The sequence below is a fragment of the Malaclemys terrapin genome, chromosome 7, assembly GCF_027887155.1.
Source record: "Malaclemys terrapin pileata isolate rMalTer1 chromosome 7, rMalTer1.hap1, whole genome shotgun sequence".
Taxonomy (NCBI): Eukaryota; Metazoa; Chordata; order Testudines; family Emydidae; genus Malaclemys; species Malaclemys terrapin.
The window spans coordinates 57928742-57956665 of record NC_071511.1 but is presented as its reverse complement, the minus strand read 5'-3'; the positions used below and the strand labels follow the sequence as shown (position 1 = coordinate 57956665).

Genomic DNA, 27924 nt, shown 5'->3' with positions numbered 1-27924 from the left:
TACCTTTTCCTGATTCCTCTCCATTAAAGGAAGGAAGGAGAGGGAAGGACACTGCAGCAAGTCTCTTCCTCCAATACTAAAGCATTTACAGAAATGTCTGAGAAGGTATTCAGAGACCTCTGAGAAAGATTTATGTGAAGGCACCAGATCCTGATTCTGAGCCCATTTCTTCAGAGATATAATAGGGAAAGAGAAGATTCTGGGATGATCAAATAAGATTTTTGACTATAAAGAGATCTCTAGAGGGGACAGAGGACAGAAACGAACAGATTGTTCAACCTCCATATCCAGCTTTCTTGAGGAGGATGGGAAGAGTATGACATGCAAAGAATGTTGGCACAAGAACAAATCAGCATAAACTGGCCATGAATATATTTAGAAATTAGAAGAAGGTTTCTATCAGGGAGGTTCTGGAACAGCCTTCCACTAGGAGTAGTGGGGGCAAACAACGTAAGTTTTAAGACAGAGCTTGGAAAGTTTATGAACCCTGTGACAGGGTTGCCTGACAAAGCAGGGGACTAGATTCAAGACTGGGAGGGACTTCCCTACATAGGGACACAATGACCCAGGTCTAAACCAGCCTGATTAACCCTGGCAATGATGGTGGGAGTCAGGCTTTATAGCCCCTTTTATGTCTCTATGGGAAAGAGCTCCTAATCTCAGCAGGCTGAAAGAGCCCATTTCCTTCCCTTGGCATCAAAGCTGTTTTCCCCACTATTAAAAAAACAAAACTTAAGGTTACTGAAGCCACTACTTCCATTCCAACAGGAAAAGTTTCCGTTCTCATACTGCACAGAAAAATCTATGATGGAAGCAACACTCTGCTATAGCGCAAAACAATCCACTGCTGTTCCCATAGTCATGAAAATAAAAAAGCCATCCTCATCTACCAAAAAACCTGAGATGACAGAGAAGAGCATCAGTAACTGACTTACTGTATGGCTAATCTTCTGGAAGTCAAGAAACAGCATGGGGAAAGAAAGGAAAGTAGAATACACAATGAAAGGGCACAAATATTCTCATGTGCCTGCCTGAGGTAGAGAAAGAAGAAAATCCCCATCTGCACTGGTAACCACCAAGTCACACAAACTGACTTCTTTTCCAAGCTGTTTCCGTATCTATGGTGTGCTCTTGCTAACAGGGATGACGCAGAACTTCTATGCAAAGACAGTGCAATAAAAATTAGTAAACTGGTTGCATAAAGTCAGACATTTGTCATATCCTGAACAGATGAGGGGTGATTAAACAAAGCTTTGACATGGTGTTTAACTGCAATCAGATGAAATGAGAACAGCCTTCCCCCTTCGTTTTACTTACCATTTACATGCCATTCTAGAAAATTAGTCAGATAAAATATTGCTTTCATTCATATTTAGTAAAATCCATAACAATCTGTAAATATAGCAAATTAGTAACAAAAGGATTTTTTCTAGGGTTGTTGTCAGTATCATTCACTAGTACCATCAGTTTCTTCTAAAGGATAGGGTAAATTTAAAAATCATGTTAACACACAAGTGCCTTTCCTCGTGTTAGCAACAATGCTTTAAATTGTTAAAACTGAAAGTTATAAAATCTAATTACATTTTGCCATTTATGCCCTTCATTGTTTTTCATTCTGTAAAATTAGTAAATAGAGAATCTTACTTAGGAGACATTTGGCTACCAAGAACCTCAACCCATTACCCCCAACTGCTGGAAGAGGCAAGGCTATTGCAACTTTAACCAAGATGCTGGAACAGGTTTGGGGCACCGGGTTGTGTTGAAGAATGGTCCATCTTTTGTATTAGGTTCTGCCTGGTAGATATATGAATTAAGCATCACACACCCCATAGTTGACAGAAGGAAGAAAGAGCTTTGCCAATTTCTCCCCTCTAAAGCCTCCTGGGTACTGCGAGGGGTGAGAATTTTCACTACACTATTGATTCCTAAAAACTCTTGGTTGCTCTGAAAAAGAGGATTCCTCTATTCTACAGTAGTCCCAAACTTTTTTTTGTAAGCCCTCTGCTGCTGCTCAGAGCTCTCTCAAGCAGTAGCATAAAAATAACATGATTCTTGACACCTTCACTATTGTCTTCAGAGTTATGAATAGCAGCAATTACTAATTAACTTCATTTTGCTTCAGCTTGATGATATATAAGCAGAAGCAGCAGCAGCACTGGAGTTTTGTCTGCAGATTCAGGAAGACAACACTCCCTAGGTCTGCCTTTGGTATGGTAGGCTCTTTCACCATCTTAAAACATTCTACCTGTTAAGCAAAACTTCATTTCCACAGAAGCTGATGGTTTAGATCTCCACACTCAAAGACAGCTTTCCACTGACCAGCCTTAAGTCGATTTTTCAAGCCTCAGTCACATGAAGTTTATAATAATGAATGCAAGATCCCAGTACATCTGTTCTAGCAATTTTAAAGGGAAATATTAGGAATGTATCAGATTATCTAGCTAAAGTCAGAACATTATTTCTTTTAAGCACATGTGCATCCCTTCTTTAGTAATATGGAGGGGTAGGAGAAAAGAGCTTACATAGCAGAGAATAAGATTTCATGTCATCATCTTATTTGGTTTAAGGATCCCAGAGAGTGGGGCTCCTGAAAGTGCCAGGGGGAGCTCTGTTTCTTTGACCTCTGTGCCCTTTGCAAAGTTTATCTTAAATCTGAGAATTCTCTTATTCTAGGAACTCTTTTTGGCATGTGCAGAGAATGAGTTGTAACTAACTACCTTCCCTCCCACCCCCAAGTCACTACAATGACCTTTCCAAGACTTACCTAAAGGAGAGACCATCCTTTAATCCAGTGGTTTTCAAACTGTAGGTCGCGACCCAATATTGGGTCGCGGCAGCTCTGGTCAGCACCACCAACCGGGCCATTAAGAGTCCCATTGGCGGTGCTGCTTGGCTAAGGCAGGCTAGTCCCTACCTGTTCCAACACCACGCTGCACCTCGGAAGCGGCCAGCAGCAGGTCTGGCTCCTAGGCCAGGAAGGGAGGGGAGGGACGACACAGAACTCCACACTCCTATTGGCGGTTCCTGGCCAATGGGAACCAGGGAGGAGAGAGAGCGGTGTGCCTGCAGGCCAAACATGGAGCCACTTGCACGCCTCTGCCTAGGAGCCAGACCTGCTGCTTCTGGGGAGCAGCGCAGTCCGTGGTGCCAGGAAAAGCAGAAAGCCTGCTTTAGCACCCCTGCTGCGCCGTTCACCGGGAGCCGCCCGAGGTAAGCCTGCGCCCCAATCCCCTACCCCAGCCCTTAGCCCCTCCACCCTGAAACCCAGAACCTCTTTCTGAACTCCAAACCCATCATCCCTGGCCTCACCCAGAGCCTGCACCCCCAGCCCTAATCCCCTCCCAAACCCTAACCTCTGCCCCAGCCCTGAGCCCCCCCAAACCTGGAGCCCTCTCCTGCACCCCAAACGGCTCATCCCCAGCCCCACCGCAGAACATGCACCTCCAGCCCAACGCCATGACCCCCTCCCACACCCCAATCCCCTGCCCCATCCCAGAGCCCCCTCCCACACACCAAACCCCTCATCCCCAGCTCCATTGCCCCACGGGCATCAACAATTTTCTTCAACTGGAAAAAAAAGTTTGAAAATCACTGCTTTTATCCACCTATTTCCACTAGTGTTTCCTATCAAAGTGGCTTAGTAAATAACTAGTGTTTAATCTACTGAAAAGGAAAAGCCTAATTTGTCTTTCTCCTTCTTATCAGCCAGGGATGTAAGAGCTACCTTACCTGACAGGAAATGGTAGTGATTTCCTCTCCCTAGGTTGTCTCTGACTATGTTAAGTGAACCTTACTACCTGTGCCAGTGACGGCCACCAAAAAATGGCAGCTAATGTTAAAATCCACAAGTGCAGAAATGAGCAGTCAAGTAGTGAAGCAGACTGAATCATTCTGCCATATAGGTCAGCCAAGCTGTAATTTGGGGATTCACTGCTTCTGCTAGAAACTCCAGGGAAAAGATCAGTTTACGTAAAGGCTTTTGCATAGTCTTGGGAGCTTCAGTTAGATTTTGGCAGTACTCAAGATTTTGGGACACTGTACTCCATCTTGCATTTTCTCTCTTCTTAAAGAGACACAACTTAAATTGCAAATAACCACTGGCACCTTAATATTTCAGTCTTAATATTGCAAGTCCACTTTTTGCTTTATTGACTTACTGCATTTTTCAGCTTGGCAAACAAAAAACCTATAAAGTCAGTTTCACTTTCAGATTCTTAATGTTTTAATACTGGAGTTTCTAGCCCTCAAGGGCTAATCATAATCTTCAAACACAAAGTGAACCTAAACCAATGCAGTGTTGTCTTCCCAAGTGCGTCTGCTGATACATGACAATGCTATGCTGAGTGAACAGTGATACAGTATTATGAAGAGCAGCAAGTGAAAGTGTAAACACTCCTCTGAGTCTCAGGCGTCTTCCTGGGAAAGTTCTAAGCAACTGCAGAAGAAGGTAGTAGAGCTATTCGTGCAGGAAGATGGCCCCAAAAAGGCTGGAGAGAGCAGTAGAGACCATTCATAGTCATGATGCTGTGGTGTAAAGTTTGAATAGTAGAATCCTTGCCCCACCCGACCCTCAGGAGAGTGTGGAAGAAAGCTCCTCCTTTCCAACAGTCAAAGGAGGTAGAAAAGAGTCGCTATTTTCCAGCCATATAAAAGCAAGAAATCCAATACGAAAATGGAGCCATCAGAGCATGGCCCAATAACAATGACCCGCTAGGAATCCTTGTGCCTTCTCCCTTCCCAGCACTTGTGGGGCTAGCCTCCTCAGTAGTATGCTGCCTCTGGAGCTTACGTGTACCCTCTGTATTCCCATCTAGATCTGCTTTTTGCTGGTATGTTTAGTTCTCTAGGGAGAAATTGAGTATATTTTTCATGTAGACTCATAGCAATTTCTCATTAGTCAATAAAATGCTTTGAAACTTAAGCTAAGCAGTGCAGATGAGCATGCATGGTTTATCAGACCATGCTGCTCTGTGAACTCTTCATAAGTTAAGAATACTTACCAGACAAGTTAAGAGCAGCTATGCTAAACAACTGACCTGCCTCAGCAAATGCATTTTTTATTTTTATTTTTGGAAAAGCAAAAAAGATTTTTCCTGATACTGAAAGGACATTGAAAGACCAATGATCTACTGTTAATCTAACAGTACATGTGTTTTCTATTATTTTTAAGTAACTTCATTGTGCTTTGTGTCTCTGTAGATACAGATTTTTACCATCAGCAATGATCCATTTTACAGAAGACTACAAAAAACCCTTTCAAAGTGGAACTTCTACCAAGTTAAGTCGGTTTTGTAGCTCATTTTAACAGTCTTCGGCACAGGTTACATGTAACCTATGTATTGTGCAATTTCACATTTAGTTTTAGAGATTCACTGTAGAAGCTAGTAGTTCATAGAATATCCATTCAGAAGAGGAAGTAAGACACCAATTATCCTGTTGATCATTATTTTAAATGTAGTAGTCCCATTATTTCTTTCAATTCATTTAACTGGAAAGTGATAAATCTTAACTGTGGAACTTCATGTCATTTCCCTTCCCTAAACCCAACTCCAATTTATTTTTAACTTTATATTCAAAAAAAGGTTCAAACATTGCATACAAAAAGAAAATTAATGGTAGCAGTGCTTTCAGTCTGAATTGTTATAGAAAGTAGACCTATATATTTTTGGTTTTTCAATTTTATGTTTTACCAACTTTTATTTTTATAAAAATACTGGGCAAAAAAATCATTAGTGATGCATTTACAACTGAAAGAGTAAACAAGAGGGATAGAATATTCAACAACATTAATTTTGGGCAGGACTTTCAAAAGTGCTGAACAACCACAGCATCTGTTGATCTCAAGAGGAGCTGCATGTGCTCAGCATACTTGAAAAATGTAGTCACAGTAGTACCCACATTCTCACTTTCAAGTTCTTCCTTTATTATGCTGAAGAGGGTCTGGAAGAGGTCCACAGCTTGTGTCCACCCCAATAGCAAAAACAGCAAAACCATAATTCCAATTTTACACACCAATAGGAACAGTATTACCAGAACACAGAAGTTTAAAGAGTAAGATTAAAGCCACAGAACATGCTCTGTTCTACAAAACTAGTTTTCCTTCAAAATCAACCTCAATACATTCTTTATATTCTACACCGGGGTGGGCAAACTACGGCCTGGGGACCGCATCCGGCCCTTCAGACGTTTTAATCCAGCCCTTGAGCTCCTGCCAGGGAGCAGGGTCCGGGGCTTGCCCCGCTCCGGTGCTCCAGCTGTGGGCTCGCACCACTCTGTGCATGCCATGGCTCCCGGAAGCAACGGGATGTTCCCTCTCCAGCTCCTACACACAGGGGCAGCCAGGAGGTTCCACACACTGCCCCCATCCCAAGTGCCACCCCCACAGCTCCCACTGGCCAGGAACCATGGCCAATGGGAGCTGCAGGGGCAGCGCCTGCAGATGGGGCAGCGTGCCGAGCCACCTGGCTGCGCCTCTGCATAGGAGCCAGAGAGGGGGCCATGCCGCTACTTCGAGGAGCTGCTTGAGGTAAGCACCGCCCGGAGCCTGCACCCCAACCCCCATCCTAGCCCTGATCCTCCTCTCACCCTCCAAACCCCTTGATCCCAGCCCGGAGCAACCTCCTGCACCACCAATTGCATTCATGGCTCGCCATACAATTTCCATACCCAGATATGGCCCTTGTGCCAAAAAGTTTGCCCACCCCGTTCTACACTAGGTTTTTCTAAAGAGGGCATATGGCTAAATATCTCGTATGTCTGAGTTGCCCTGTTTTCAATAATACAGAAAAGCAAAGAGAAGCCCCTCTAAGATCTACTTGTGCCAACATGTGGTATTGAGCAGTCATTTTATATGTACTCTGTTCATAAATTAAGAGCTGCACTATTATATTTCGAAAACTTTTTAACCTTCAGAAATAAAAGCAATATACTCTACTTTCATACTGAGCATTCTTTGATTTTCTTCAACCCTGTCCACATTCAACATTTGAATGGCCATAATCAATTACCACAAAAGTTTATTAACTGCTGCAAGAAGATATCTTTAAGGGGTGAATGAGAGAGACAAAGAAATTCAGTGTGTTTAAGAGACCATTTGTAATAAAAGCCTCTGTTTTCATACAGAGTTGTGATCAACAATGAGAAATCTACTAGTCAAGGGAACTGAAAGTGTTTCTTACCCAGGAGTTTTTAATTCAGAGATTAAATGTAGGGGATTTTTTAATACATCTTAGAATGCTTACCTTTAAATTTAATGTCCAGACCACTAAATTCCAATTCAACTCCTTGAAGTGCTTCTCCTAGTGTTTCATGATAATGACTGATGCTTTTTTTTGATCCCACGCAGAAGGGAAGAGAGAAGTATTTGTATGTCTCTTGGCGATTGTGGTAAGGTCCTACTGTATTCATCCAAAGAACGACTTCTTCTTTATCTTGGTACTAAAAGAAAGAATATTGAAACATATGAGAAGTCTATCACAGTAAAAGTAAGCACATCCATTCTTCATGTTATTTAGAGAGGCAGTGGTATATTTGAGGAGTTCAGAAAGGAGAGGTCCAAACACCATCTGCACTTTGAGTTAGACAACTAAAAGAGCATCACATAAGACAAATATTTGGGGAAGGGGGTGGGGGAGAAATCTATGCCTGCTCCTCTTAGGTATTTAAACAAATATTTGGCATAAGGGTATGAAGCATCAGTGGCCCTTTACAGGTAACATTCCCAGAAATTGAAAGCATAGAAACTTACAAAAAGCATTGAAGAGAAACTCCTTTATCTTTTTTATCTGCAACTGTATAAATCTGCCAAAGACTCCATACAGGATGCGTAAATTGTACCTTGGTAGAACACAAGTACCCTCCATCTTAATAACTAGAAGTAGCAATAAGTTTAGCCCTTTCAACTGGGTTTTGCCCTGGACTTCTCTGTAAAAGCAATTAAAACCTCATCACTTGTAGCTACCTCTGGTCAGTAAATGTAGTTTTTTCAAGTTCTATCATAATAATTCCAAACACTCTTAATATATGCACTCCTCAGATAAATGTCTCCATTAATGCTCAGATGTTGGGATGGACTCACAAAAATAAGAACCAAAGTGTTTAAGTTATCATGTGTGATACACTTTGTAAAATGCTAACCTTGACTAGTTTTTTTTTTTTTTTTTTTAATTATGCTTTTAACAGTCTTTACAGGACTAAAACAGTTTACCGCTAGCCTTTCCTCCACACTTCAATAGTGGTGACTATACCATCAATTCACCAAACCACCTGGGTCCGGTTTTCAAGCCAGGAATAGGTGCATATAATTGTATTTGCACATGGCAAATCCATTTCAATCCTACTTAAGAGCTAAAATTCAGACCCCATAAATATGCAAGAATGAAGTGTTCTCACAAGGCTGAGATGTATATAAATGGAACAAATATTTATGTTACTTTGGGTGGAAAGGAGAATCAAATGTCAATTAGGCATAAGTGTATTTTTTATTGTGCAGTCAAAGTAACTGGTAGATAAGAGTTAGACACTTTTCATTTCAACAAATTAACAAAAGTCCTTAAACACAATTATATGAATAGTTAACTGTCATAAAGCTAGTTGGGCCTAGAAATAATTAGCTACAAACCCACATGTAGAGTGCTTGAACCATGAGTGCTTAAAAATATGTTTTATTCTGAATTATGAATTTAAGTCACCATGTTTTGAGAAAAAAGATTTAATCCTTTCATTCCATTATGCCACTTTATTAACAAATCAAAGCTGCTTATAATGGAAAGCCTTGTACTCTTTTGTATTACATCTGCAGCAATCAGTGATAAATATTTGGTCAGTTTCACTACTGCATGTCCAGCATTAATACTAACCAGCCATTTGTCAGTTTCACTTTACTTGGGAAAGTAGCAGAGGTACAGGAGATTTTAGGGATGGGGAAGGAGAAATGAGAGGAGAGCAAAGAAAAACAATACAACATGTCAGAGAAAGCCAGAAGAGGTTCCCCTCTCTCTACCACCAACTTGAAAGATTATACTGGTGCAGCATAACAATCCATCCTTGCAGAAAGCTGAGGGAAGGTGGGAAGTATAGCACTCAACAACTGAAGTGAACATTAGGCTCCTTACCATGTTTCTGATTCTGCTGGCAGATTGAGGGCTATATCCCCATCTTTCTCTCCTTTTGTAATGCCTGACTTGACTTTTGTACCTTCCTCCCCCTAGTGGTTTTTGAGTAAATGTTCAAGTATTCAAGCGTTACCTATCAAGATCCAAATTTCTCTCAAGTACTGTTTCTCTCATGCAACAGTTGATGACATGCTGGCTTGTAAACGGCGCTGTATTCTTTTTCAGTAGTGGATTGTGTTAATTTTCTTAAGCTTCTAAACTCTTGTCTTCCACAGAAAGTTAAGAGGAAAAAAAATTAACTCCCATTTTAATAATGTACTTATTTGCAGGCAGTCTGTTACTGAATGGTGATCTCAAAATTTTTTGGGAAGCATTCCAGGTCACCTTTAAAATGAATTAAATCAATTATATAAGTAAGTATTAAAACAAGACAAAGTTCTGCTTTCTTGTTCCAATATAAACATGTTAATTAAAAAAAACAGACTGACAGGCCTGAGAGTGAATTCCTCCATTTATCTTCAGAACAGATTGTAGATTAATTCTGTAACAAGACGGTCAACTCTTTGGGGCAGGGACTTTGTGTTCATATGTGCTCAGCATATTGAGACCCTGATCTCAACAGGGGCTTCCAGATGCTACTATAATACAAATATAGAAAACACACAAACATGGGTAGTGACAGGAGGCTGTTTTCCTCTCACAACCCAGAATGCCATCATTTCGCTCTTGGGAGAGAGGACCCAATTAAGCATGAAAAGGAATTCATTCAATCCCTTGCCTCTCAGCTGAGAGGGACATGGGAGTTATGGTGGTTGTGTGATGTAGTTGTAGACCATTTAGTGGGACATTGTGAAATGAGTTACCAGTTTCAGTCTTAGGCCACTGAATAAGCAAATTAAAGACAGACTCCCCCTGCCTCTCACAAAGAGGTGAGATAAAGATGGAGTATCAGATTCCACCAAGTTTCCTGGTCACTCATTACTTTATTTAAGGCAGACATGTATTTATTGGTAATAGTATTTGCTACTAGCACTCCTTCCACCTTGCTATCAGAAAACCAGTTTTGATCAGTACCTTCATCTAGCAGGAACCAAAGATGCAAAAATAATCACCACCAAAACACAATGAAACATACATCTCTTCCTTATCATTCAAAAAACTTCATAATTAGAAAGCCATAATATCCTATCCCACAACATTTAATTAAGGCTTGAGACTTCAAAGAGTAAAATGAGCAGAAGAGGACAACTTCAATCATTCCAGTAAGATGTTTATCACACTTCCCCGCTACACTAGCAACAAACCCTAAACACAGGAAGCACTCAAACCTAGCCAAATCATAAACATCCCTGAAGACAGGAGCAACTCCTATCTAAGAGAAGAACTTAATTCTCTTGCATCTTGGACTGTAAACCCTCTGGGGGAAGAGCTCATACCTTGCCTATAAAGCACCATTTATTTATGCAGTGCCATAAACGTATCAGTGTAGCAAACTTGCAAATAACAGTTACCATTCTCCCAACAGTATGAAGTGTGACTTGCCAAGAAGCCAAGCCAACTATAAGTACAAGACAAGACAACTGTTCCCTCCTTAATTAAGCAAACAACAGAAGTATTAGAGAATTTAGGAGCTTGGAAATAGACAGATTGATTTTTTGAAGTAGGAAGAACTACCACTTGTTATACAAAACATATATAAAGCTATATACAAAAACAAGTATCAGAGGGGTAGCCGTGTTAGTCTGAATCTGTAAAAAGCAACAGAGGGTCCTGTGGCACCTTTAAGATGCATCTGAAGAAGTGAGGTTCTTACCCACAAAAGCTTATGCTCCCAATACTTCTGTTAGTCTTAAAGGTGCCACAGGACCCTCTGTTGCTTTATACAAAAACAGTGCATCTAAAAGTCTTTTTTACTATTATTAGCTTCATCCTTGCAATACATCCCTACAATGAATTGTATGATATGTTCAACTAAGATTGTAAGTTCCTTGGGGGATGGATAGACCTCTTGTTTTGCTTGTGAGTAATTGTATTGGAATTTCTTCCAACTGTGAAAGTTACTAGTGACCCCCCTTAACAGCTAGCAGCCTTTATGTCAACCAGTGGCCATTAGGGGGAAGCAGACAGTTCAAAAGTTCAGGCTACTGTGTAGTGAGGTGTCTTCTCTCCCCTGCCTTGAGACAGAGGGAACTAGCCCCAAGCCGGTTTTCACTGACCAGATAACAGAAGCACAGCTCTGGCAACCACCAATCAAGTGTTAACATGGCAAGGGTCTTTGTCTGAATGTGTATAAAGGATCTGTGAAATTTGTGTAAGACAGAGTTTTTGTACCAAGGTGCAAAGCTCTCCTTTCTTCTGCAGAATAAAGCAACTCTTCCTTATCCCTGTCTGGCTGTTATTGGATCTCAGCTAGGTGGACCCAACATTTCGGTGACGGTTTCTGGTGACCCCAGATGGAACTCTCTTAGCTCGGCCATTGGACTCCGGGCGGCTGCGGCGAACTGGGAACGGCGCCAACAGGGTGCTTCGCCCCTTTTCTCTGCTTCACTGCGGCCCCTGGGATTCGTGTTCCGATAAGGTGAGTCCCAATAGGATAAGGAGACACTATCCGGTTCTGGTCTGGTTCTGTTCTGGTTAACCGGTTAATGAATTTCTGTTTTATACATTTGGGCGTTAGGTGTGTGGACGGAACTGAGCGTTCCTCAGAGTGGAAGCCATCGCGTGCGATGAAGCTCTGAGGTCGAATTGGGATCTTTCTGTCCCGTCCCCTGTAGTGATCAGTATTAGTCGAAATTCCTGTAATAGGATCCTATTAGGCCATAATTCCCTCTGTTCTCTGTGTAATTCTCTGTTAGAATGTCAGCAGGTAGATGAGTGGGTCTCTGGTAAAACCCTCAAAGGATAGCCTTTTGGATTATATGTTAAGTAAATGGCCTTTACTCGGTGTTCAAAAAAGAACTAGTTACACCTTGTGTAGAAATTGATGTGGCTAGTGTTGTGGAAATTGAATTGTGGAGAGGATGTGCATTTTCCCCAGAACATGTGCAGTTTATATTGTAGTAGAGGTAAAAGAAATGCAAACCTACCAATATAGGTTGTGTTGTCTTTTTCAGATCACTGTGTGTTTGAAAGCAGAAGTTAGAAGTAAAAGGCAATCAAAAGTCTGGGAAAGTTAATTGTGTTCCTTTTTAAGTAAGAATCTTTAAGCTGTGGATAGCTTTGGACGTGGAAGCAAGCCAGAAAGCATCTGTATTAATGTAATTTTCTAACTAATAAGGTAGAAGCCACTGAAACCTGGGCTGCCTATGAAACAAATACAAGGAAATATGGGATAATTCCTCTGTTATGAGAATCCAACATGACACCCATTTGTCCTTCCCACCTACGTACCAGGCTACAAATCTAAGTAATAAGTGGCAGGCACTCCCTCAGTCTGGAGAAATGATTTCAGGCACTAGGTAAGTCATTCAGACACATCATACAAGTCTGTGAGACTGAGTTTTAAATCAATGTCGTAAATATACAGAAGTCATTAAGCCTACATCTTCTCACAAACCTTTCTAATTAGCCTCACACTCTGAGCAGATGAGACAAAACAGAGTCCTGACTGAGAGAATCTACTGGACAAGTGCTCACTTACTCAGTTCTATCCTCTATGATCTTAGAAAGCAAGACAGCAAATCAAAGTCCCTTTTACTTCTGCTAGGGTATCGAAAGCAGCATTGAATTGAATAAGGCATGCCACAGGGGAGCCAGATGGTCTTTTCTTAAAATCACTTGTACTGTAAGATTATGTAACTGGATGTGATAGTTTCCCTCTCCTGCTTTTCAAACAGAAATTTCCTCTCTAGCTACAGAAGATTCAATGACAGCTGGATTTAGGCATTTGGAGAAAAAAAAAATGAAGACTGCATCAGGAGCTCCCTATGAGGACGAACAGAATAGTCAGTGAAAAGTTAGCATTGATCAGGTAAAGTGTGTGAGAACAACAGTATCAAACGTCTAACTCAACAATAAGATAAGCCAACAAAACTAGGAGAAAGTAAGAGCAGATAAACAGACATTTATCTAAAAAGTGCGTCTGGCTCTCACAGCACATAAGATGGTAAGGGTTTTGATACACTACCTGATCTGTCTTGTTTAAATATACGAAGAACATTTTTACAAAGGAATAAACTTCTGCCTTAGCTAGAAATTAATTCTAATGAGTCTTGTGGGTGACAAGTAATAATGCAGTAATTGTGCAAAGTGGTGAAACAAGTCAGTGGTCAGTCATGATTATCAGAGCAGGGGACATGAGATGATAACTTTACTTAAATTTAGAATCTGTAGTTACAGTAACTCCTTGCTTAACGTTGCAGTTATGTTCCTGAAAAATGCTACTTTAAGCGAAACTATGTTAAGCTAATCCAGTTTCCCCATAAGAATTAATGTAAATGGGGGAGGGGGGTTAGGTTCCAGGGAATTTTTTTTCGCCAGACAAAAGACATATATATATATATATATATATATATATATATATATATATATATATATATATAAATAACACATACACATACATATACAGAGTATAAGTTTTAAACAAACAATTTAATACTGTACACAGCAATGATGATTGTGAAGCTTGGTTGAGTGGTGAAGTCAGAGGGTGGGATATTTCCCAGGGAATGCCTTACTGCTAAATGATGAACTCAGCTGAGCTCTCATGGGTTAACACATTGTTGTTAATGTAGCCTCACACTCTACAAGGCAGCACAAATGGAGGGAGGAGAGACAGCATGGCAGAGACAGACAGAGACACACACAGTGTGTGTGAGAGAGTCGCGCACTGCGCCTTTAAGTATGCTGACCCCACTCTAAGTACACTGCCTTTTTAAGTAGATCAGCAAGTTGAGACAGCAGCTGCTGCCAGCAAGCTCCCTCCGTCCTGAGCCCTGTTGTGTTGTCGTCGCCCCCCCACCCCTCCCCGCTCTATGGAAATGGGGTAAAATAGCGGGGGGGGGCAGGAGCAGGGGGACACCCTGACATTAGCACCCCTCTTCTCTCCCCCCCCCTTTGCACAGCAAGTAAGAGGCTCCCGGGAGCAGCTCCAAGGCAGAAGACAGGAGCAGCACACGGCAGTGGGGGGGAGGGACAGCTGAACTGCCCGGCAATTGATAGCCTGCTGGGCGCCTGCCCCATAGGGAACTTAGGGGAGCGGGGAGCTAATGGGGGTCTGCCGGTCCACCCCACCACTAGCTCCAATGGATTGCTCTTTCTGCAAGCAGTGGACAAAGCACTGCCAAACAACGTTATAAGGGAGCACTGCGCAACTTTAAACGACCACGTTCCCTAATTGATCAGCAATGTAACAACGAAAGAACGTTAACCGAGACGACTTTAAGTGAGGAGTTACTGTACTTCATTACCAAGATGCAGTTCCTGTTTATAATAAAAACGTAAGCAAATTTACTTGTCTATTTAAATGCAATTTTAGATTTGTTTTGCTATGAAAACAAGCTTTAGCCAAGCCTCCAGGGCTCCTTCAAATCAACAAGAATTACTTATCTTGCGGCCACAAAGGACAATGCTATTCTAGAAATGCCTACATCATAATCTTTATCCCCTTTCTACCCCACCTTGCACAAAAAAAAAGTGTCCCTTAAAAAGACTGGGAAGACAGCCTTACAGCTACAAGATGATAGCCACCTGTGTCCTAACAAGAATATAACAGTAGACAGATCTGTTAAGTAGGTGCTGTTGAATGTAACATGAAGGCAGCACAAAAAAAAAAAAAGCCAACAAATAAGAAGTGTTGCATCTTCAGGACTGGCATAATTGGCAATTTCATGTTTTGTTTCTTCATAGTAGACGATACAGTGTATATGGTCCAAGGATCCTACTAAGATAAGAAATATGACGCTACTATTTCTAAAACTAGAATCAGCAAAGACTGAACAAGAAACATCTTGATGGTTCCACAATCCAAAGTCCACTACTTCAGTTTAGAATATTATAGAAGGTTGCATAAATGTACAATTTTAAATACCTATCACCAAACTCTTAAGATGTAAACATACCAATTTACACTAAGTTTAATTAGGTGTCACAAATTTGGTTTCACGGCATTTTCTGTACCAAGTTTGCTATCAGTTCAGTAATTCTGGTAACTATGTTGAGAACCTAATGATCTATTTTGACTGCCTAAACATGTAGTAATAGCCCAGAGAAGTATCACCATAAACACAAGCTTCCCCCTTATGCCTGTGCCATCTCTGACAAACTAAAGCTTTAGAAACTTTTTTCATAACTGACACAATATTAGTAAAATATAACCATGCTCCACCTAGCATGACTATCATGGGTAGTGGTATCTATATGGCCACTTTTTAGCAGTTCTAACACTTTTTCTGGGTAGTCCTCCAGCAAGGCTGTACTGACTAGAGCTAGGACCACATTGCACATCCACACTAACAATAAGACATTACCGAGATACTTCTGATTATGGCACACCACCAATCTAGTTTACAGCTGTATTTGTAGTATGGACTGGTGATCAGAAGCATTTCCATTAGTTGGCAACAATGCTTCAAGTGGCACTTTCAAGCCGGATGCAACAAACAACATAAAATAAATGCATAAAGTTGAAAATACTCTAAAAAGAAACACAGCAACAGCCAGACCATTCTTAGGCACATGGTATGTATGTTGCAAACCCATTTCTTTCCACAGAGCTCATTTCAAGTGGGACAAAGCTTTAGGATCCTTCATAAGAGTGGCAAAATTAGCATGATAACCCTGCTAAGGTTAGCCTGCAGGCTATTTCATCTATATGTTTCTGAAGTCCACACAACAACTGACTAAAAGGGTGCAGCAGAAAGGTGTCTAGTATTTTTTTTTTTACCTGAAAACATCTGTCTGATAGGTGTCAGTGCCACAGAGAATTAGTGTTGGGCTACTGAAGTTTATCTGATAATAATTCAATAGGATAACAAATATTTTAATCCAAGAAACAATCAAGATACTTCAAACGCATGCACCCCTGGACATGCTACATAAAATCATAGGACTGGAAAGGACCTCGCAAGGTCACCTAGTCCAGTCCTCTGCACCCATGGCAGGACTAAGTATTAAATAGACCAGTGGTTCTCAAACTTGGGCCACCGCTTGTTCAGGGAAAGCCCCTGGTGGGCTGGGCCGGTTTGTTTACCTGCCGCATCCGCAGGTTCGGCCGATCGCAGCTCCCATTGGCTGTGGTTCGCCGCTCCAGGCCAATGGGGGCTGCGGGAAGGGCGGCCAGCACATCCCTCAGCCCGCGCCTCTTCCCGCAGCCCCCATCGGCCTGGAGCAGCAAACCGCGGCCAGTGGGAGCCACGATCGGCCGAACCTGTGGAGGCGGCAGGTAAACAAACTGGACCGGCCCGACCCGCCAGGGGCTTTCCCTGAACAAACGGCGGCCTTAGCTTGAGAACCACTGATTTAGACCATCCCTGACGGGTGTTTGTCTGACCTGCACTTAAAATCTCCAATGGTGGAGATTCCAGAACTTCCCTAGGCAATTTCTTGCAGTGCTTAACCACCTTGACAGTTAGGAAGTTTTTCCTAATGTCCAACCTAAACCAACTTGCTGCTATTTAAGCCCATTGCTTCTTGTCCTATTCTCAGAGGTTAAGGAGATCAATTTTTCTCCCTCCTCCTTGTAACAACCTTTTATGTACTTGAAAACTGTCATGCCGTCTCTCAGTCTTTTTTCAAACTAAACACAATTTTTCCCAATCTTTTCTTCACAGGTCATGTTTTCTAGACCTTTAATCATTTTTGTTGCTCTTCTCTGGACTTTCTCCAGTTTGTCCACATCTTTCCTGAAATGTGGCGCCCAGAACTGGACACAATATTCCAGACTGAGGCCTAATTAGCGCAGAGTCGAGAGGAAGAATTACTTCTTGTGTTTTGCTTACAACACTCCTGCTAATACATCCCAGAGTGATGTTGGGGAATAAAGCAAACATTGTTACACTGTTCACTCATATTTAGCTTGTGATCTACTATGACCCCCCAGTTTCCTTTCTGCAGTACTCCTTCCTAGGCAGTAATTTCCCATTTTGTATGTGCAACTGATTGTCCTTCCTAAGTGGAGTACTTTGCATTTGTCCTTATTGAATTTCATCCTATTTACTTCAGACCATTTCGAATTGTATCCTATCCTCCAACTCCTCCCTTGCTACCCCTCCCAGCTTGGTATCGCCCACAAACTTTATAAGTGTACTCTCTATGCCATTATCTAAATCACTGATGAAAATATTGAACAGAACCGGACCCAGAACTGATCCCTGTGGGACCCCACTTAATAGGTCCTTCCAGCTTGACTGTTAACTAGAGATAACTACTCTCTGGGAACAGTTTTCCAACCAGTTATGCCCCCACCTGATAGTAGCTCCATCTAGATTGTATTTCCCTAGTTCATGTTTAGATACTTCATTGTGTTGCTTTCTTACTCCCATGTTGAGAGTGAAATTTACCAGAATATTGTTCTCTGAAGCAACAGCACACAATATTTCAGAAAAAATAATTAACATTTCTTTTTACTGCCAGGGCAAAGAAGCAAAAGCAGCACAGGGAACAGCAATAGAAGACGACACACAAAATCCAAAAGAGAATTCATCAAATAAAATGATTGGCAAACCTAAATTACTAATTCTTTCAGTGCCTCATGGACATACAATATATATCAAGCATTGTTTCTAAAGCCCAACTTCCACAGCTCATGTTCATGACACATTAAACCTGGGATTTCAACTTAAAGTTTGTATTTTGGGTGGGGCAAATTTATGTCCAGTAGCAGTCTCTCTTTAACCCCGTCTGAATTCTAGGCCCCGTCAACTCTAGCTAGTATGTAGTATGAACAAGGCCCCAGGCTTACCCTTTCATTTCCCAGAAGTGAGAAGATTGCTCAGCATCCTGAGCCATGCTCTATAATGCTAATTTCACCTGCTTTGAAAAGGGATCTGCAAACATTTTCAGGAGAGGCAGTTATATATTCATTCTAGCCTGCTCTAAGTCAAGTTTTATTGGCCCCTTGTAGACATAATGAGCCAACTCAAGTACCAAAAACATTGTGCTCACATAGACTATAATATTTACCATGGTAGGTAAAACTTCAGACTCAGGGGATTCAAATCTGTTACAAGAATGGAAATCCTGTATTTACTACCATTCCTACACTTCTGGGGACATGAACTGTTAAGAAAGTTTGCTTACTTCAGTTGCTGGAGAATGTATTCTGTAAGGGGGGGGTGGGGAGACTGAGAACAATTCTTGGTCATCTACAACAGTATATTCTTTTTATGTATCAATTTTGAAAGCACATTTAAGCTAAATTATAATTGTCCAAATCAAGGAAAAGAATTATAAATTTAAGTTTTATTTATAAATTTCACACACATCATCAGGCTAATTTTCATTTTAGTACTTAGATTTTTCTAAAATTTTTACGATTTAGTTATATTTCATCACTTAGGCTGCTTTTTTAGACTTTGCACTTCATTCAGTCTGGACAACTAAAATACAGCACTCAGTTTCACTTACTGGTTCTCCCACATTAACACAATGCTAGTAAATACTCAGCGTGTTCCTCAATAATGGAAGAATCTGACGGTGAACCTATATGAGGACTTTTTGGACAGTTCATCTAGTATCTCTGCAATTCCACCAGTACTAGCAACAGTGGCAATGCAGACTATACAAGCATTTTACCATACCATCTAAACTTGATTCAAGTAGGATCAGAGGATACTGTAAAAACACCTATGAAATGTCTACACTAGCATTTTTACAGGTGCTAGCACCAGAGGTAGACAAGCAGTACAAGAGGTCCTAGTGTGTGCAAAGAGCAGATGTATAAGTTAAGACTCTGTAAAGGAACACATAAGTTAGTGAACAAATGTACAATTAAATACTGACTTATTTTCCAGCAACTTCATCTGAACACAAGACCTTTTAAAGCTATATTTGACTTTAAACCATAAAGATTTTAATCTCTGAACTACATCCCAATTTCTCTTCACTTACTAATTTCAATCTTCACTAACACATTTAGATAATTAAATCTTGAAATTGACCACTTCAGGGCTGTACTTGGCCAAAAAGGAGACAATACCAAAGTTATTTCTAAATGATATTTTAGTTATATGGCACATTCTGAATTTATCAAAGTTGTACCTATTATAAATCATAGAATTGTAGGACTGGAAGAGACCTCGAGAGGTCATCTAGCCCAGTCACCTGCACTCAAGGAAGGACTAAATATTATCTAGATCATCCCTGACAAGTGTTTGGAGATTTTTAAGAGCAGGTTAGGCAATGATGGAGATTCCACTACCTCCCTAGGCAATTTATTCCAGTGGTTAACTACCCTGACAGTTTGGCAGTTTTTCCTAATGTCCAACCTAAACTGCCTATGCTGCAATTTAAGCCCACTGTACTTCTTGTCCTATCCTCAGAGGTTAAGGACAACAATTTTTCTCCCTCCTCCTTGTAACAACCTTGTATGTATTTGAAAACTTATGTCCTCTCTCAGTCTTCTCTTCACCAAACTAAACAAACCCAATTTTTTCAATCTTCCCTGATAGGTCATGTTTTCTAGACATTTAGTCGTTTTCATTGCTCTTCTATCACAAAGAAGTTGTCAAAACCACAGAATCAGAGCCAGTGTGTACCTGTATGGGGAGCAGTACCAAAGGACTAGGAATGTGCACATGTGGAAGAAAAGGTGCAAGCAGTCAGGGAAACGGAGGAGCACAGATACTTAACCAGAGGCTAGGTCTTCTTCCAATCTATTTAGTCCCACTTAGCCCACACTCGTCCCACTCCAGAGGAGGATTCTGCAGTACAGAGTATGGCCATCCACTGTGATTGGATTAGGTAGTGACTGACATGAGACTAGCGGTCGTTCAGGCAGCATAGTCCCCATCAGACAGCAGGGTCACCACACAGCCCACAACCTGAAGCAGCATTTTGGGGAGGAGGGGTGTGGAGAATACTTGGGACCAAATATTATTAAGAGGAAGGAGTATTGACCTCTTCAGCAACCCCGCAAAGCCCCAAACCCTACTGACGGAACAGACCCTCCTTGCTGCAACCACACCCCTACTACGAACCAGATATTACACTTCCCCTCCCCCACAAAGGAACAGTATTCAGAGCCCCTCCTCTATAAACATACACACTCCACAGGGAACAGGTGTACAGGCCCTCCCACCCACACTTCCGGGTGTGCAGGGCCCGATCTACACACACACACACACTCCCTCCCCCATAGGTATTCACAATCTCCCCCTCCATAAACACACACACACGGGACAGATGTACACGGCCCCCCGCTCCCCCCACACATACATACAGGGGATGGGTGTATGCCCCCCCCCCACTTCCACACAGGGTGGGGGGTATTGAGGGTCCCGCCTCCATAAACACACACTCCCCCCCCCCCCCGGGACGGCTGTACCACCCCGTACTGCACCCGCCGCGCCGGGCACCAGGGGCGCGGCTAGCGGGCAGGCCCAGCCGGCTCCTCACCGTGTGCTCGTGCTCGTCGGCCCGGGCCCGCAACAGCAGCAGCGCGGCGGACGCCGCGCACAGCAGCAGCCTGGGCAGCTCCATCCTCCCCGCCGGCCTCCTCCGCGTCACCACCGCAAGCACCAGGCTACCCGCGAGCCGCCCTCGCTCTGCCCGGCCCGGACCCGGACCCGGACCCGACCCAGCCGCTGCCGACGAGACGCTGTTTCCGCTGCCCCGGCCACGTCATCCGGCCGCACACCGGAAGCGCTGCGCCTACGGTGGCTAACGGGAGCCAAACGTCAGCACGCGCGGCACCAGCGGCCTCCGCGGAACGCCCCCCGCGTGAGTCGCCTCCTCGCGGCACCCGAGGCAGCGAGCTGTGGGCACGGGGGGAGGGGCTGCCTCCAGCCCGTTCACGTGGCTAGAGCCATTGGGGGAGGGGCTGCCCCAGCCTGTGCATGAGGGGGAGCCATTGGGGATGACGGGGAGGTTGGCAGTGCCTCAGGTTACCCTATAAACACAACAGGAGCAGCCGTTTTGACCAGGCCTGGGCCAAACGCTGCGATGGGGCTGCAGGTATAGGATAGGGCCCTTGCAATGGGAAGCAGGCCAGCCACCCATGCTGGCCCCACAGTTATGGGAGTGGGGTCCTTGGAGTAGTGTCCATCCCCACTCCCAGCCTGAGCAGTTCCTTGGGGATGGGTAAGCCTGCCAGTCACACTTTGGGTCTCACTAGCCTTGGTTACTACTGCAGGGTGACCCCAATACACTCTGAGCCCCAGATTCCCCCCCCCCCCCCAAAATTACTTCCTGTGCATTGGGTCACAGCTGGCAATTTCATCAAATGTCCCCTTGTTCTTGTGTTGAGAGAAAGGAAGAACACCATTGTTTATACTTTTATCAGGTCCCCTCTTATTCACCTCCTTTCTAAGATAATCAGTCAATCTCTTCAGTCTCCCCTCATGAGTGTTTTCCGTGCCCCTAGTTATTTCCATTACCTTTCTCTGCACCCTCCCAAATTCTACATGATCATTTATGAGCTGGGGTGACCAGGACTGCACACATAGAGTTGAAGGTATACTATTGCATTATATTATGACCTTTTCCATAATATTTGTTATCTCATTCCTGTCAATCTTAACATCTGGTGTGATTTTTTTTTTTTTGACTGCAGCTGCACACTAAGCCAAAATCTTTGTTGAGCTGTCAATAATGACAACACAATCACTTCATCTGATCAGATATGCGTAAACTATTTTCCCCTCTATTGTGCATAACTTTGCATTTATCAATTCTGAATTTCATCAGCCACCATGTTGCCGATGCATATAGATTGGTTAAGTCCCTCTGAAATTCTTCAGTCTTCTGTGGGCTTTCCTACCAGAAATTTGGTTTTTCATAAGCTTCTGGAGCTTATTAAAAACGATGGGAAAAGTCACAAAGAACTTTAGTGACTAGCGGGAATTAAGGTAGAAAGTGTGTGGGCTAAGATAGTCCAGCTAAACAAAGTGCACTTTATAAACATAATTCTACACTTTGATAAACCACAAAACATTACGTCAACTGTTCGTTTCCTGCAAATCTATATCTAAGCCAAGTCCTAAGGCAAATCTAAATGTGGACAGGTGTGACACTCTGTACCTCGGGGGAACACCCTGCACGCCCGTGTTCATCCTTATCATATGATTGTGTGGTATCCAATGCAAAGTTTGTCATATCGGGTGTCTTCTGAAGGCTCATGATGCACTGAGCATTGTTGTTATAGTAATGTTATAGGTTGTAATTTCATATATATAATTATGAGGCTGAAAATGTGTCCTCATGGCTTAAAACAAGCCCAGGCAAAACTCTCCAGGAGCAGAGAGGCAGTTCACACCTCATCAGGGCATGTATGGGACAAACCCAGCCCAGCCTGGCAGGAACAAAGGACACTGGCCTAGGCAGCAACACAGGATCTGTTGGACTCTCGAGTGAGTCACCCCACTTTCCTTGGTCAGTTTGGAACTATGATGAGGTAATGCTCACCTGACTCTGAAGGGTGGGGCCAAAGCCAAGAGGGAAGAAAGAACATGATAAAAAGGGAGACATGTTTGCCATGCTCTCTCGCGTCCACCTCCATCTATAGACACCACCTCCAAACGACTAAAGCGCTGATCAAAGGGGAGAGTCTGGCTGAAGGGTAACCAGCCAGCCTGTGGTCAGAAGCATATAAGTTTATATGTGCACTGAAAGTGTTAAGATCAGCTTAGAATGTGTTTTGTTTTTATTTCATTTGACCAAATCTAACTTCTTGTGCTTTGACTTATAATCATGTAAAATCTATCTTTTAAATTTGTTTGTTTATTCTACCTGAAGCAATGCGATTGGTTTGAAGTGTGTCAGAGACTCCTCTTGGGATAACAAGCCTGGTACATATCAATTTCTTTGTTAAATTGACGAACTCATATAAGCTTGCAGCATCCAGTGGGCATAACTGAACACATGGATGGAGGTTCCTAGGGTTGTGTCTGGGACCGAAGATATTGGCTAGTGTCATTCAGTCGCACAAGCCAAGCAGCAGCTGGCCAAAAGTGCTCCCTCACGTAGCTGGGAGCAGCTTACATGCCAGAGGCTGTGCATGAACAGCCCAGGAGTGGGGGTTCTCACAGCAGAGCAGGGTAAGGCTGGCTCCCAGAGTCAAGGATTTGAGTAACCTAGCAGATCACCTGTCCAGATAACACCAGGGGAAGGTCACAACAGGACAGTAAGCAATCAGATTATAAATATTCCATTTCTTAGTCAAGGTCCTTCTGTTAGGTTTCTGTGCAGCACAGAGTAAAGAAATAAAATAAAAAAAACACCCAAAGGCTATAGAGAAGCCAGCTCATTACTCCCAATTCTTGTGCTGCAGTTACTGGATTGGCATTCTCTGCACCTATTAGTGACTGAAGATCCTTTCCACTGCCAATTCAGTTCAGCTTGGAGATTGGAATCCATTTTGGAGTGTTTAATTCTGCACTAGCTGAAAGAAAACCCCAGTTGGGGTTGCTAGGAGTACTTTCAAGCTGCTAACCAGGCATGTCCTTGTTCACATCCAAACCACTCTCAGTGGAACATTTATTTTGAAGTAGTTTAGGACCGTGGTACAAGGAGAGGACAATATTAATTTCAAAGCTAAACACAAAAGCAAATATAGGACAGAGTTGGCACTCTCCCAAAGCACTGGTGCTTGGAGACATAAGATGCCCAGGAAATCACTTTGTCAAACAAGGCAGGCATGTTTACACAAACACGTGTGTGAAAAGTTAACACACAGAGCTATTAAAGGAAGTGTCCTACTCATGTCCTAATCATGGGTACAAAGCCCTGCTCACACTGTGTGTTGCTGAGGGTGGGATATGGCAAGACTTAATCGTCTCCCCATAATAACCTACAGAGACCCATTAAAACCTTTTAAGCATAACATTCACTTTGGGGAGGGAAAATGGAGACTTGTGGGGGCGTTCTTCCAGCACCTCCATTTGTTACCAACTAAGCATGTACTGTTAAGTGGCCGATAGACTATTCCAAAGTAGTATTGTGACGGCAAAGCAATTTTGTTTTGCTGGCACATAAAAATGAAAATCTAGTAGTTAAAAATTACCACTTAAAGTGCTGCAAAGTGGTGGCCATAAGCACTGGCAACTAAACATGAACATTTTCTCTTTCAAGAAGCAAAACCTTAATTTCCAGGGATTACCTGCTACCATCACAGACTCAGTGCAGCTCAAGAGCTAGGGAACAGTGGGGTTCCAAAGAATGACAAAGCCAGGTATGCAAGATGCAGAAATCTGGTGCAAGCGTAACTATGACTCCACCCTGTCTGTGCACCATGTGCTCCTTCCGATGCAATGTGCAAACAGCACTTTAACCTAATCACATTGAGACCCAGTTAAAGTATTTTGCCCACAACTCTGCCTCCTCAATTGGTGGCGGGAGAACACACGTTGATCTTCGTTTCACCTTTTCCATCCAATACTCACCAAACAGTAAGAGCCAGCACACAAACTATAATGTAGCTCTCTCTTCCAAATTATCACTGAAACTCAGATGCAGGTGATAAAAACCTTCTGTACGTGGCCCAAATGCTTTGGTCTGGCTCTTCAGGGCTGGGGTGGAGTAGTGAGAGCCCTGATAGCTCATTAACAAGTGCTCCAGAATCTAAGCTTCAATTTTGCAACAAGGGATGGATTCTGAGGCAAATTCCGCAGCCAAAATAGGGGCATCCCCCTGAGGGAAGGGTTTGACCCTGGGCTGCATTAGCAACACCAGTTCAAGCTGTTCAAGGCAATCTGAGTTAAAGCCATTGTGTACATTTGAAGTGCTAAGTAATTTGGCAGTCTTAGGCCTGGTCTACACTACGGGTTTAGGTCGACTTTAGCAGCGTTAAACCGAATTAAGCCTGGACACGTCCACACAACGAGGCCCTTTCTTTCGAATTAAAGGGCCCTTTAAACCGGTTTCTTTACACCACCTCCGACGAGGGGATTAGCGATAAAACCAGCCTTTGCGGGTCGGAATTGGGGTAGTGTGGACGGAATTCGATGTTATTGGCCTCCGGGAGCTATCCCACAGTGCTTCATTGTGACCGCTCTGGACAGCGCTCTCAACTCAGATGCACTGACCAGGTAGACAGGAAAAGACCCGCGAAGGTTTGAATTTCATTTCCTGTTTGCCCAGCGTGGAGAGCACAGGTGACCACGCAGAGCTCATCAGCACAGGTAACCGTCATGGAGTCCTCCCAGGATCGCAAAAGAGCTCCAGCATGGACCGAACGGGAGGTACGAGATCTGCTCGCCATATGGGGAGATGAAGCAGTGATAGCTGAACTCCGTAGCAGTAAAAGAAATGGAAAAGTATTAGAAAAGATCTCCAAGGCCATGAAGGACCGAGGCCATAACAGGGACACACAGCAGTGCCGCGTGAAAATTAAGGAGCTAAGGCAAGCCTACCACAAAGCCAGAGAAGCAAACGGAAGGTCCGGGGCAGAGCCGCAAACTTGCCGCTACTACGCGGAGCTGCATGCGATCCTAGGGGGTGCAGCCACCACTACCCCAACCGTGTGCTATGACTCTCTCACTGGAGAAACACACAGGGAAGATGGTTCGGGGAACGAGGAAGATGACGATGGAGGTACTGTAGGTAGCTCACAGCAGCAAGGAAGCGGAGAAACCGGTTTCCCCAACAGCCAGGATATGTTTGTGACCCTGGACCTGGAACCAGTAACCCCCGAACTCACCCAAGACCCTCAGGGCACACAGGAGACCTCTGGTGAGTGTAACTTTGTAAATATTTGTAAACATTACAAAAAAAAAGCAAGCAAGTCTGTTAACGTGTATGGGGATGGAGCGGAAATCCTCCAGGGACATCTCCAGAAAGCTCTCCTGGTTGAAATGGGGTGATTTTATTAAGGGGGACATTCAGAGGCGCCCGTTCCTGCTCTTCTGACCAGAAATGTTCCCCGCTGTTAACCACGCGGTGGGGGGGAGGGGTGAAGTGATCATCCCAGAGAATCGTGTGTGTGTGTGTGGGGGTGGTGGTTTACTTGTGTTTGTGCCGCATGTTAACCGGGAAACCGCAGCCCCCTCCTTTTACATTGAAACCCCATTTTAAATGGACAACCCAATTCATCCTTGATATGGGAAATGCGCTGCTGTTTGCAACCTTTCCCGCATGTTAAGAAGGTTAAAAAAGCCAAAACACTGTGGCCTACGATGGCTGCCTGCAAGCCGAAATATGCGACCTTGTAATGAAAGAGTGTACCCATTGTTCCCTAAAATGTGTCTTTTTTAACCACCTCTCCCTTCTCCTCCACCAGCTGCAAATGTTTCTCCTTCGCAGAGGCTCGTGAACATTAGAAAGAGAAAACGTAAGACGAGGGACGAGATGTTCACGGAGCTGCAGATGTCCGCCCAGGCTGATAGAGCACAGCAGAATGCGTGGAGGCAGTCAATGACGGAGATGAGAAAAGCCCAATATGAACGAGAGGAGAGGTGGCGGGCTGAATCGCGGGAAGAACAGAGCAAGTGGCGGGCTGAAGACGATAGGTGGCGTCAGCTTGCAGACAGACGGCAAGAGGCAATGCTCCGTCTGCTGGAGCATCAAAGTGATATGCTCGAGTGTATGGTTGAGTTGCAGGAAAGGCAGCAGGAGCAGAGACCGCCGCTACAGCCCCTGTGTAACCAACAGCCCTCCTCCCCAAGTTCCATAGCCTCCTCACCCAGACGCCCAAGAACACGGTGGGGGGGCCTCCGTCCACCCAGTCACTCCACCCCAGATGATCGCCAAAGCATCAGAAGGCTGGCCTTCAATAAGAGTTAAAGTTTTAAAATGCAGTGTGTCCTTTTCCATCCCTCCTCCCCCACCCATCCCAGGCTACCTTGGCAATTATCCCCCTACCTCTGTAAGGAACTAATAAAGAATGCATGAATGTGAAAAAACAATGACTTTATTGCCTCTGCAAGGGGGAGGGGAGGGTGGGGTGGGGTGGTTGGTTTACAGGGAAGTAGAGTGAACCGGGTCGGGGGGGGGGGGTTGGAGGGTTCATCAAGGAGAAACAAACAGAAGTTTCACACAGTAGCCTGGCCAGTCACAAAACTCGTTTTCAAAGCTTCTCTGATGCGCACCGCGCCCTGCTGTGCTCCTGTAACCGCCCTGGTGTCTGGCTGCGCGTAATCAGCGGCCAGGCGAGTTGCCTCAACCTCCCACCCCGCCATAAAGGTCTCCCCCTTACTCTCACAGATATTGTGGAGCGCACAGCAAGCAGCAATAACAATAGGGATATTCTTTTCGCTGAGGTCTGAGCGAGTCAGTAAGCTGCGCCAGCGCGCTTTTAAACGTCCAAATGCACATTCCACCACCATTCGGCACTTGCTCAGCCTGTAGTTGAACAGGTCCTGACTCCTGTCCAGGCTGCCTGTGTACGGCTTCATGAGCCATGGCATTAAGGGGTAGGCTGGGTCCCCAAGGATCACGATAGGCATTTCAACATCCCCAATGGTCACTTTCTGGTCTGGGAAGAAAGTCCCTTCCTCCAGCTTTCGAAACAGAGCAGAGTTCCTGAAGACGCGAGCATCATGTACCTTTCCCGGCCATCCCACGTTGATGTTGGTGAAACGTCCCTTGTGATCCACCAGGGCTTACAGCACCATTGAAAAGTACCCCTTGCGGTTTACGTAGTCGGTGGCTTGGTGCTCCGGTGACAAGATAGGGATATGGGTTCCGTCTATGGCCCCGCCACAGTTTGGGAATCCCATTT

General features: G+C 43.8%; 1 protein-coding gene across 1 annotated transcript in view; it reads right to left on the bottom strand.

Moving 5' to 3' along the window:
• TM9SF3 (transmembrane 9 superfamily member 3) overlaps window positions 1-20890 on the bottom strand; it is an 85821-nt gene extending 64931 nt beyond the window's left edge. The window contains exons 1-2 of the mRNA XM_054033436.1: window positions 20667-20890; window positions 7242-7437 (exon numbers count right to left, since the gene is read on the bottom strand). Coding sequence (XP_053889411.1) covers window positions 7242-7437; window positions 20667-20750 — 280 coding nt within the window. The 5' untranslated portion in view covers window positions 20751-20890. The remainder of the gene's footprint in view (window positions 1-7241; window positions 7438-20666) is intronic.
• Between the last annotated feature and the right edge of the window lie 7034 nt (window positions 20891-27924).